Source organism: Nymphaea colorata, chromosome 1, assembly GCF_008831285.2.
Source record: "Nymphaea colorata isolate Beijing-Zhang1983 chromosome 1, ASM883128v2, whole genome shotgun sequence".
In the NCBI taxonomy this organism is placed as follows: domain Eukaryota; kingdom Viridiplantae; phylum Streptophyta; class Magnoliopsida; order Nymphaeales; family Nymphaeaceae; genus Nymphaea; species Nymphaea colorata.
The window spans coordinates 13,380,280-13,392,769 of record NC_045138.2 but is presented as its reverse complement, the minus strand read 5'-3'; the positions used below and the strand labels follow the sequence as shown (position 1 = coordinate 13,392,769).

At 44.1% G+C, this 12,490-nt stretch overlaps 1 protein-coding gene across 1 annotated transcript; it reads right to left on the bottom strand.

The window, feature by feature from the left end:
- Positions 1-528: 528 nt before the first annotated feature.
- On the bottom strand, positions 529-9,943 carry LOC116257049 (nucleobase-ascorbate transporter 12-like). Its single transcript, XM_031633663.2, has 12 exons — positions 9,324-9,943; positions 9,125-9,222; positions 8,858-9,028; positions 7,419-7,519; positions 6,408-6,543; positions 6,192-6,242; positions 5,765-6,052; positions 5,364-5,598; positions 4,970-5,256; positions 4,628-4,846; positions 4,002-4,063; positions 529-2,222 (listed from the first exon to the last, which is right to left on the bottom strand). Exons 1-12 carry the CDS (start codon positions 9,823-9,825, stop codon positions 731-733), a joined length of 3,642 nt encoding a protein of 1,213 aa, XP_031489523.2. The 5' UTR covers positions 9,826-9,943; the 3' UTR covers positions 529-730.
- Between the last annotated feature and the right edge of the window lie 2,547 nt (positions 9,944-12,490).

Sequence of the window (12,490 nt, the reverse complement as noted above, 5' to 3'; positions counted from 1 at the left end):
CAATAACAAATTAAATTTCTGTATTATTTCGCAGCTTAGAGTTATCCTCAGCCCCAAGAGGTAAAGGATATACGGAACCATGCGAAGCATTTACATCTCTGATATGCCAGCATATTTTCGATCAATGAAGCAGGGAAGTTTCGTTTCCCCATTTGTTTCTGGTATAACGATATTGCTGTCTGGCGGTTTTTGGATTCCATACTTCTAGTAGTGAGCATAACAGTAACTTTTTTGTGGAACAAAACGCTGACGATCAGGGCTGCCGAAGAAAAGGTGTCGGCGCCAACTCTCCCCCAAATTCACCCAAACAAAGGAAAACAAAGAACAGAGAGAGATCAGAGAAGGAACAAACTTTTCCCCAAAAGAAGTACAGAGATTTAAACCATTGCCCGTCCGGCCCTCGCAGTTCCACCATCTCCCTCGTCTTCTTGAGCTTCATTCCCTCAATGATCATTTGTTGTACAGTTGCAGTGACATTTTTAACGAAAAACTACCAACAAAAGAAACGGCGGTAATTTAACAACATAGTGGTGACAAATAAATAGTGTTCATTATCAAATTTTGATGCAAGACATGGACAATTAAAGAATCGACGCAGCCGCATGATCATCGGATTGCTCTGGTTTTGTGTTGTTTATTGTCTTCGGTGGGCTGATGAATTAGCCGATCGAAAGACCTGATGATGGGTGGAAGGACGTCCAGATATATAGGGAATCGAGTAACTGGGGCTCTATTGGGGGTGACGGGAGTTGGGAGGATCGTCGCGGGAGGGGCACCAAGGGGTCATGTCCATGGGGTAGCTGCCCAGGACTCTGAGGAAGGACGTGAACTCCTGGACCTCGGCGAGAGCGTTCTGTGCCCGGACGTCCGCCATGGACGCCTCGAAGTCGACGTAGAACATGTACTCGAAGTGCTTGGCGGTGCCGACGTTGGCGTCGTCCACGAGGCGGATGGGTCGGTTGCGGTGTGGGCGGGATTCGATCTTGGTGAGGCTGATGTTGCGGAAGGCGAAGGCGGAGAGCACCTTGAAGAGCACGGACGTGCCCTTGTCCTCGGCGAAGACGATGCTGGTCTTGAAGGGGCGGTCGGTCCGGGGGACGATGGGCTCACGCGCCAGCATCACGAACCGCGTCACGTTACTCGAGTCGTCCTGGATGCCGTCCGCCAGAACGTTCAGACCGTACAGCTCCGCGGCGCGCGAGCTGGCGATGGCCGCCGTGTCCCTCAGGCCGTTGGCGGAGACGAACTCGGCCGCCCCGGCCGTGTCGTCGACGGCCTCGCGGGCCACGTTGAGGCCGAGCTTCGTGAGGGTAAGCTCGCACTGCGCGAGGGCCTGCGGATGGCTGATGACGCGGGTGAGGTACTCCTTGCGGACGCCAGGGAGGGCGAGCAAGCAGTGGTGGACGGGAAGCTGCACCTCGCCCACGATGTGGAGGCGGTGCCGCAGGAGCAGGTCGTAGTTCCGGTGGATGCTGCCCCCTAGGGAATTCTCGACGGGGAGCACCGCGCGATCCGCAAGCCAGAGCTCCACCGCCTGGAAAGCCACCTCGAACTGGTCGCAGGGGATGGCCTCGCAGTTCGGGTATGCTTTCTGAGCGGCCGCCTCGCTGTACGCGCCGGGCACGCCCTGGTAGGCGACGCGGAGCTCCGACCCGTGCATCGGGGCCGGCGACAGATCGGCTATGGTGAGCGGCTTGGGAAGCTTGGAGGAGAGGGGGACGAGGTCGAGGGATCCGTGGCCGTTAACCTTGGTGAGATCGAGGGACGGCGAAGGGGGTGCGGGCGGCGGCGGTTCCGGCTTCTCGGTCTCCTGCTGCTGGGATACGGCCACCTGGCTGGAGAGGATGGCGCAGGAGCTCTGCCAATCAGCTCGGCTGGGGCCACCCGCCCCGCCGGAGAAGCTGGTCGGATCCGGCGGCCGGTATACGCAGTGGATCTTACACCTGTGGCCAGGCATGGAGAGGTAGGGCTGCTTCTTCGGGTGGTGGCCGCTGGAGAAGATGAGGTGATGCTCGACCAGCGATATGGAATTGGTGAAGGAGAGCGACTGCATTGCGTTAGCGCGACCTTTCTCCTTGTGTTTTGTTTTGTGTGGCGCTTCCCCTGGAGACAGAGAGGAGGAGGGGGAGAAGGGAAGCTGGGATGGCAATGGTGGTGCCAAGCTGAGGGGAGAGGGTGGGGTTTGGTAGGAGATGTTATAGCTGCCAACTCCCACGCGGAATTACGTTTCTGTACAAGGACGATTGATTTTTTGCTGAGGTCAAAGATGTTGGCGTCTCCGGTAGTTGTGGCAGAGCATTTCTTCTTCCACCTCCCTTCCCCTCCCCTCCCCTCCCCTCCCCTCCCCTCCCACGTCACGTCAGGCTCTTTGGCACTTTTCTGACCGACGAGACGAGATTTTCTCCAGAAAACTTAATCGACTCTCTGTTTGTTTTAGCAACACAAACGCTTGCTAATAAGATCCTCATCGATGTGCCATTCTCTGGAACAACCAAAAGACAACGTTTTGGAATGCTTTCCATTCTCTTAACCAATAGTTGTTATTGCAGCAGAAAGAAATCATTTTCCCCACCTGTCTGTCTGTCAATGATAATAAACGGCTAATCCTCTTCTCCATCACATAAATCAACCCTCTGTCAATGCTTTCCATTCACCTGACCGATCGTTGAAGCAATCACTTACAGATGCTTCCTTGATAGATAGATAGATAGAGATATATTAACAAGGCTCTCCCAGCAAAAAATTTAAAACAAAATTTGCTTATGGTTAATGTCCTCGAGGGCAATTCGGTAACAGACTAGCAAGGAGGAGAGAGAGAGAGGTAGGAGGGGGAGGACAGTGTCAAAGTTGTGCACCTACCCATCCCATGTCTGTACAAATTGACTTAGAAGGAAGGAAGGAAGGAAGAAAGAAAACCTGAAAACGTTTGTGTGCGTGTGCGGGCGATCACCACCTACAACAACCAACCCACTTCCTCTCTCTTCTTCCCCTCCCCCCCCCCAAGTCAACATAGACCGCTGCGCTTCGGATTGGCAACAAACTCATCTCTTCCTGAGCTCATAGTGGTTGCTGCTGATCGCCATCAAAAACTCAAATCCACTTCAAGAAACTCATCCCAGATTGCCAGAAACGGCTTCTGTCTCCCCAAAACTAGGTTTCCTCTGCTCGGGGAGTTGGAATTATCTATACCCTCATGCCCTTTCCTCCTCCTTGTAAATTCCTCTCTCCATGCCCCAAAACATAATATCCGCTATGCAGAATAAGTCCTTTTTCGATTTATACATCGAGTTCGTTAAAAAATGAACCTTCTTGGGATCGATGAAATCAGGTTCTACTTAGAGACATGATTTTTGGGTTGATTCCAGGCAGCTGGGAACGAAAAGCACAGGGTGACTCGGAAATATGAGTTAGCAAGTTCTTAGGGGTTTCTAGTCAAAGATAAAGAGAGCACATAGACCCAGCTCCAGCACCTTTAATTTGAAGGAAATAGATTGATACCGGGGTCGGTACCATATAGAAACGAAATTATTTTTAATGCGGCAGGTTGTAAGCCGGTCCATTAGATTAATCATGCCGATGCTCATCTATGAGCCCCGCGAATCCACATCTAGGTTTGACAAATAGAATAGTCGGGTACGAGAGCTCAAGATTTCTTTTACATCTTCGACCCATCGTTACTTCGTCGGATTCGAGGCGGTGAGGTACATTTCAATGGAATTGGAACGCCACTCTCAACTTTATTGTTACATGAAAACCATGATCAACGGGGTCTGCTGTCTTGCCCGGCCAGAAACTCGCCGTGTTTTTTAGTTTTTGACTAGGGAGACGCGGGGCGACTGCGACTCGCTTCGCAGGGAGATGAGCCCCACCCTTAAACCAGTCAACATTTGGCTACGTCTTTGCCAAAAAAGTAAATATCAAAAACCATGTAGACAGAAGGCTTCCAAACAGTCGCAATCCAGTTCGGAAACCAACAATAAAACGCACTGAAATTTCAAGACCTCCCATCCGAGAAGCCTCCCAGATGGCATGGCGCCATGGGGAGCTGGAGAAGGTACTTGATCTATGCAAAACAACATAGGCATTTACAAGATCAAGAAAATGCTGCAGGAAGAATGCCACTTTTTTATTTGATGCTAAACCAGTTCCTTCCAGTTTAAAAGACACTCACTCTGCCCACGAACTTTTATCCTTTACATAAAACCAATTAATTCCAAGAATGTAGCCCAAAATCCCCTAAAACTACATTAATTACGTTGCTTGCTCTTCTTTTCCTCGTATTCATACAAATATGTTACACCCACCAATTCCTTTCCTTTTATTTTCTATGAACCCCTTCCACCATAACTTCAGCTCATTTGGGCTCCCATAAATAATGATCAGAAACCTCATTTCAACCGCTCATCCATAGTTACCCAAGCACAATGCTACAGGACATATACGGTGATCTTCTTTCAGAGAGGACCATCCAAAATAACATAAAAGTGTGCAAGACTTCCAACCCCAGCGGTACACGGTCTGGAATCTCAAATCAAACGACCCCTGCCGCAACCAACTTGAACCACCATAAAGTTCCAAATGTATGAGGTTTTGGGTGCGGTATAAAAAATTTACTCAACTCACCTCATAAGCCGACCCATTTTACCCATCCGAAAACCCCACCACATCTGTAAGGCAACTCATAATCTTTGGCAACATCTCTTTCCTGCCTTGCAGCTGTTGCTCGAGTCCACACATACACACCACGTTCATGGGAGCTGCCAGGGACAGTATTGTCTAGAACGACACTTATTAAAAATGCAATCACCATGTGGAATGAGAGCAGTGTGTTCAGCACATAGTTCACCTGCATAAGACACCAAACAGTGCTCAAGAATGCGACTTGAACATCTAATGACTTGTGACCACTGGGCATTGGATCTCGATAAAGCAATCAACACATAAATAGGCAAAAGGTAAGAAAATATACTCCATCATGTTTGGTGCGAAATGGTCCATGAGACGCCACCGTATATGGAAGAAAATAGCCGGGTACAGAATGATTAGCACTTGGCAGCCTCCCATACTGCTGAAAATAAGCTGGTATTGATAAAGATAAGACCAGTGAGAGCCCAACAATGACAATATTTCTAGAGCTTCTGGCATCACTATATCGTAAACTTGAAAGCCCTAAGGCTGCAAGCATGGCCCACATAAAGCAAGTGAGGGCAGCAACAATGACTAGAGGAATTGAAGCGATGAATCCTCCAATTTTACCTGCCAGGCAACAGGTAAATCTGTCTGTCAGAAAAGCAATAATATGGGCCATTTCTCAGCCACTTTACGAGTTAGAGAAAACATCTAGGAGACAAGTGAGTAGTTACCAATCATAGACAGTATAATCAAAATGCATGCTCCCAGTTCCACTGATCTGCGACTGCCCATTCTAGTGACAGCTATAGTGTGTATATTTTCAGTTAGTGTACTTGACCCAGTTCCAGTGCCCCACAGGCTAGCCAAGACACTTGACAACCCTTCTAGACCAATACCGCGACTTAGAATACCTGGACTTGGAGGTTTTGACGCCACAAGCAACGATGATGCATGATATGATCCAACCTGTGGGAAACCCAAACTCATTCAGCATATATGAGAGGAAAAAATGAAGCTGTCAGCCTGTCACTAAGCACGGAAGCTGAAAGCAGTACACAGAGACAAGTTCATGCAAGAAAAATAAGAGGAAAAAGTGGAGTTTTATCCCCTGATCCAAAAATAGGAAACCTACTGAATCAACTGATGCAATTATTGATACCGCACACATCACAAGAGCCATCTTCCAATGAAAGACAGGAGTACCCCATTGAAATGGATATGGAAATCGAAACCATGGGGAAGCTTTTAGTGCATGTGAAGTGTCAACACGACAGCTCTTCATCTTTGGTACATGCTTTCTGCAAGCCTCTGATACTATATTTGATTCAGGAATGTTTAAGTTGCAACCCTTGTAGCTGTAAATTCCAGCTTCTGTAAGGAGGAAAGCATATGCCCATGTGATTACTAGGCCCAAGGGAACCTGCAAAATAGCCAAACAAAAAAATGGTTAACATCCACTAATTATTGCTTGACAAATTGCCATGTATCTGAACCATACAATATTCTTAAAGCACAGATAGGGTAAGAGGTGATGATCTCAATGAAGAGTATTTACTTACTGCATATATTGTAAATATCCGATGGCCAAAAACGGACACCTTGCGGAGATACTGCAAAAGAAAAAGGGAAAATAGCACATATCACTGCATAGAACTGCAGCCTATGTTGAGATGACTATAGATGCCTACCAGTATCAAAAAGATAAAAGTAAATAGCCATTATGTAAAAGCATCATCAACGAGAAAAAAAATTGGAAGTAAAAGGCTGCAACTTACAAGAGCGAATATGATCACTAATAATATCTGAGGCAAACCAATCTCCACACAGCTACCAACTTCAGTGAAGCCATAACTATAAAAGGAGAGGCCAACAGCAGTCACAGTTGCTGTTACAACAACCGGACTGATCAACCTACATACAGCAGAATTGAAAGAGAGTCAAATCGCTAAGACCATTTGGCATGAAGACACAACTGACAAATGCAGCCAAATCAAATCATCCCCTTTCTCAAGTTAGTGTAATTTCTTAGAAAGTTCTCAAAATTTGACAATGCACGAGGTACTTCATGTTCCACCTTTTGTCCTTTTTATCAGCTAAAACCTAGTTTTTATTTGTTGTAAACTGATCTGGCTCATGGACGTTAACAGTTCAAATGCAGCTGTTGTGAGAAGCTTCTCCGATAAATTTTGTGCACTCAAAATTATAGAATTTGGTAAGCCAAACCCTGAACCACATTTAAGAGTAATCCTTATCAACTTGTGATACAGCAGACACAAGATAAAAAGCAATCTCTTGATACTTGGATATATTATGTCTCCACAATTGGTTATGAAGAAGTAAGTAGGTTTCAACTTAACAAGGCATGATAGCAAGGGCATAAAATGTCCAAAACAGGAGAGAGTTGCCTACAGGAAGTGATGCAATTAAACAGACACAAGCATAAAATTGCGGTCCGTGCAATCATGAATTATATATACATAGATATATTTACAGAATTTTTATTTTGGAGATGCAAGGGCATAGCCGACGCAATTATTTCATATAAACAGACAAGGGACTTGCACAAGAAAAGCATATAATATCTTTAATGAAAGACAAATTCATTAGTTGCATATTTATTCACAAAAGCAAGAACATCATCCTTTTAATATAGGGTTAATGTTCACATATTTACAGCAAACCAAGAACACCATGTATAACCAATAAGAGTGTCAATTGCATGCTTACATTAATTGTAACAAAGAACATGTATTTTTACTGAATTTCCAGCATGTAGAGAAGCTCACCTCAAAAGAATTGCCATTAAGCCACTATATCCAAGTACCATTTGAAATGCAGAAGAGATTAATATAGCTCCCTGCAGTGCCTTCATGATATGCTTGAAGCTCTGCACAAAGTATACAGCTAAAGATTCATTTTATACAACCACTAGGCAGACAATGCAGAATGTAGAATACAGCATTAGAGATCCGGTAAGAATCATGAAGCAACAAAAACAAGAAGAACCTTCAACTCTGTGTGTGTGTGTGTGTGTGTATAGCAAGAGAGAGGTCATTTGGGGTGTGTGTGTGTGCACAATGAAGTTTTTAGCCAATTTTCGCTTGTTCTGCAAAATTAACCGTAAGGATATGATCCATATATATGATTCTACAGGAACTGACTCTTGAATTATCCCATTGCAAATGTAGGTTTACGATATTGGAAAATCACCGATCAAATTCTTCATAATTTTGGAGAATGCAAAGTCATTGTTTCTCCTCATATTTTTCCAAGCTAACATTCGCCTTTTAGGGACCAATTCGTCAACAAGCTGATAAACATAAGGAGACATATTCCATCTGCCATAGAGCCCAGACCTGGTCGCTGCTGCTGCCCCTTTTATGAGGAGGCACCTCTTCTTCCAAAGTTATGGGGCTATTTTGCCAAGTTTCTTAGAGAGGTTTGTCGACAAAAGCTAGAACCAAATGCTGTTAAACCATGGAGCTGAGGAGGAAAAGGAGGAATCTGACCGACGAAGGGCTCGGGCTAATTGGTGAGGTAATAGATTACGAAGGTGATTATCAGTAGCTGGTCCAAGAGTATCCAGAATGAGGCGACCAACAAGCAACAACTCTATGCGGGAGCTTCCACGACCAGCCTTTATCCCAGTTTCTAAAGCTGTCTCGGATTACACAATCATTTGACACAAAGGCGAGTGATTAATTTGGTGGAGAAAGAAAAAAAGAAATCATATCCAATATAGATTCCTTTTATCTAGAAAATCAACACACAATATACGAGTCTTCAGCACCTTGGAGACATTTCAAAGATAAAGCAGGCACCGTACGGTTACGAACGGGCAACAGTAATTTCAAATTCTTTTGTAAGTAACTCCTCCTTAAAGCCAGAAAAAATGAGTTTACATGCTAGGTTTATTTCTAGCAACGAAATTATGCCTAAATATTTGGTTATTCGGTATTGTACCCACTTGGTAAATAAGAACAAGAAGAAAGAAGAAGACAACGATTCAAGATTCTCAAATGGCAAAGTAATATGAAGTTCCAGTATTCTTGCACATAGAGAAGATCCTGTTCCTTCATTAAGATAGAAAGTTTGAAACAAGAAAAAATAAATTAATTGCAAGAGGCGTCTCCAGTTATTGCACCTCATAAGAGAAATGGAATGGCGAACAAAGAAAAGTTTAGAGAAGCGGATACGATATGTACAAGGGAACTGTAGAACCTACAGCTCCGTTTTGCCCGTGAAAATCATCTGAGTTGATTATCGTGAGCGCGGGAGCAAGGTACACAAATGATGGGCCCTGTATCAACGGCAACCTCGATCCGAAATGAGTGTGCAGGAGCGTCGTTATTCCGGACAACAACAGCACGGTTGAAACCACGGTTGCAGTATCATCCTGTCAACAATGAAGTGCAACATCAATCGGATCCTTTGACGCGTCAAGAGCAGAAGTTATATTAGATGATCCAATAATTCACAAAAAGGAACTCACATTGTTGCCTCCCATTGCCGGTACGATGATGAGAGGTGTCAGAATCAATGAACCCACCATGGAAACGTAATGCTGTATTCCATAGAGCACAACGGGTACTGGGGATAGGATAGAATCAGAAAATCGAAGTAAAAGCTGTAGGTTTCTCAATGCGAACTGGCGAGTTGGGGAGAATGGGAAGCGGCCGCAGCGATCTTACCGAGTCCTGGAGAGTCCCTGAGCTCGTACTTCACGTACGAGCTGCGGGGAGAGGATCGATCATCGCCCCGCATGCGCGGGGAGGGCTCGTGCTCGTCCTGGCGGCCAGGTGGACGGGGCAAGGGGTCCACGCGGGCGCTCCTGGGAGCGGTGACGTCGGAATCCCGCCTTTTGGTACCCGCTGACCGGGCGCTGGCGGGCTGCATTTTCTCCAGTTCAGGGACGCCATTGGCGACGGCGGTGGCAGAGGAAGGGGTTGAGCGAGGACGGCCGGACTCCAAATCAGTCTGCACCACGTGCTCCTGGGATGGGAGAACAACAGCTTGACCGGAATCGCGGGTGCCAGCCGCGGGCTCTCCGGAGAAGCGGACCTTGAAGCCGGACTGCTTGGCCCAGGAGGGGGCCATTGCGCCTTTGGTGGTGGTGGTGGCACTGGCATCGTTGTGGCTGGTCGGAGGCCAGGGACCGGGCCGGGCACGCTTGGGAGGAAACGACGATGCCATCTCTCTCTGCCTGTATCGGGGACAGGGAACAACTGCGGCAAGGTTTCAGAGAGGCATGGCTGGTGGATCTGAGTACTTGATTTAACGAGAGAGTGAGATTTGGTTGGAGAGAGAGAGAGAAGGAGCAGCAATGACTAGACTATGCTTAATGCTGGCGATGACGATGGTGACAGAGAGAGGGAGAGAGAGAGAGAGAGGGGTCCCGCATCCCTCCCGTTGCAGTGGGTTTTATTGGTCCGTTTTCCAAATTGCCGCGGATTTTATTGCAAAATTCTTACTTCTGATCTCATCGATCTTTCTCTTTCACTTGAAGAAGATTGTTATTATGATTAACAATTACCAAAATTGCTCCATTGTAAGAAGTGCGCCTTATTTCTACAAGAAAACATCTGCCTATTCTATTCTTGTAGAAAGTTTATGTTGCATCTGGCATAACAAACGTATAAACGCAATGTCAAACTATGAAGGTTTAGCTCCTAAAGAAAAAAGAATGGTATCCATAGATTGTTTTAAGTTTATAGAACTTTTATTTATTCGCGACAATTTTCGAAGATGGCTTCTAACCTCCACCACCACCATGTTTGTAAAAAATCGCGAGAAAAGGTAAGCAAGCAGAAAAGACTGTTTTGTCACAGGGGCTATAAGGTAGGGACCCGAAAAACTCCATTGGATAAGTATGCGTTCAAATAATTGTTGTTGCACAATATAATATATAAAACGCCAAAACTGAACAACTCAGAAGAAGAAGAGAAGTTGCAATGCACGCAGCATCCAGTTGCAAGCAACGGGATCCAATGATAGAGAGCAGTGTGCATTTTCATTTCTTCTGTATCAAATTTTGGCCATACTTTGGTTGGGGTGAGCAGGGTTTCACTTCACCATACTTTCTTAACTTTACCAGTCAGTGACTTTAGGTTGTACAAAAAAGAGTTGGCAACTCTTAGAAGCATAAATTAATTGCCTGTCTCCCGTTAAACATGATGCCCACTGTCGGGACCTCCCTTCGCTTTGCGGAAATATTTTAAAATGCATTGTTTGAAGACCTTCAACTTGTAGAGTCTTTCTAACTCCATAGCATCTATTTAGTTAGTTATGCAACGAACACATACGAATCCCAATTATGCATGTTACACACTCACTCTTGTTACACATACAAGAATCAAAAATTTCTACCTACCGACTCTTTCTAAAATTGCAAAGAAAATTTTCAAAACACACTTGAAGAACTAACAACAACAACAACAATGTACACATGTAGCTTTTCATATTGTTAAAAGCCCACTTTAATCAGCAATATTCATTTGACATTGTTAAATCAGTAAAAGTAGACCGTTAATTGGAAAATCATAATCATTTTAATCCCCAGTTAATAATAATATCGGGTATAGTTAAGAAAGTTGACATAAACTAAGGAACTGGCAATTTATCTTCATTAAGGGCCGTATTTTATCATCTAGACCCCATCTTAAGCCTAATTAGGTTAATGGACAAATGGTTGTTTTGAGTAATGGTGCAAAATTTAAGTATCTTTCAACCATAGGTATGGTTTTTATTGTCATGAATTTTTTTAACGTATGTTTTTGGGGCATTTTCCGACATTTATAATCAAACAAACAGTACTGGCCCCACTTTAATTTGCTTATAGAATATAATATGTAATGGTCCCCCTTCGTAAATTTAATTTCGATCTGTGCCTGCCAGTGTACATATATTTAATGCTGTCTTCTTGTTGATTAATTGACAGAAAGTTGTTGGCTTTCAGTGAAAATGAACTATTTTCCTTTTTTTTAAAAAAAAAAGAAAAATAGACAACAATCTCGAACCCTGTAATGTCCCAATAATTGCATGATATTTGGTTTCCTAAAATCCAGAAAATAGCTATTTTCTTTATAAATTAACAATATAATCTTTTACCAATTAAAGAAAAGGGCAGGCGTCACATCACATGTGTATGATAAAGCGCAGATAGTAAAAGGGTTGAAAACCTCGGTTTGTAGACATTCATCAGGTTGTTTCCCTCGTTCCATCCATGGGAATTGTAGTTTACAAACAAGAAGAAAAATGAAATTATTATTAATATTTTATTCGAACATAGGAGTTAAACCGACCGACATTGATGCACAAGTGACCGATAGAAAACCGGTTCCTAGTTTCGTTTTTACTTACAAGGACCGAAGTTGACGCAGTAGAAGTCAAGTGGGGAATGCCCGTTTCTTTCCTTCTTCTCATCGTTTTTGCGTTTTGTCCCGTTTGTGCTTGGCGCTTGATAATAAACATGAACTATAATATCTTTGCGGTTTCATACTTACAAATATATATTTAAAAAACGTTTAAGAAGGCTATACATACATGTGAACAAATATTTAACAACAGTAGTTCTATTATTTCAATTAATACTAAAAATTGTATTTAATTAACATACTTTACAAAAAACATGTATAATATTGGCAAATAAATAACATATCATTTTTGAGATAATAACAACCACCCAGCACCCAACTTTGAAAAATAATGAGTGCTCAACATTTACAAGAGAAGAGAGGGTGCTTGGATGGAGAAAAGAAAATGGAAAAGCGTGTTTGGTTAAGAAGGAATGATTTGGATCTCATTGTGCTTAATCCCTCTCATTCTCATTCATTTAGTTAGTCCCCTCCCTTGATGGCAG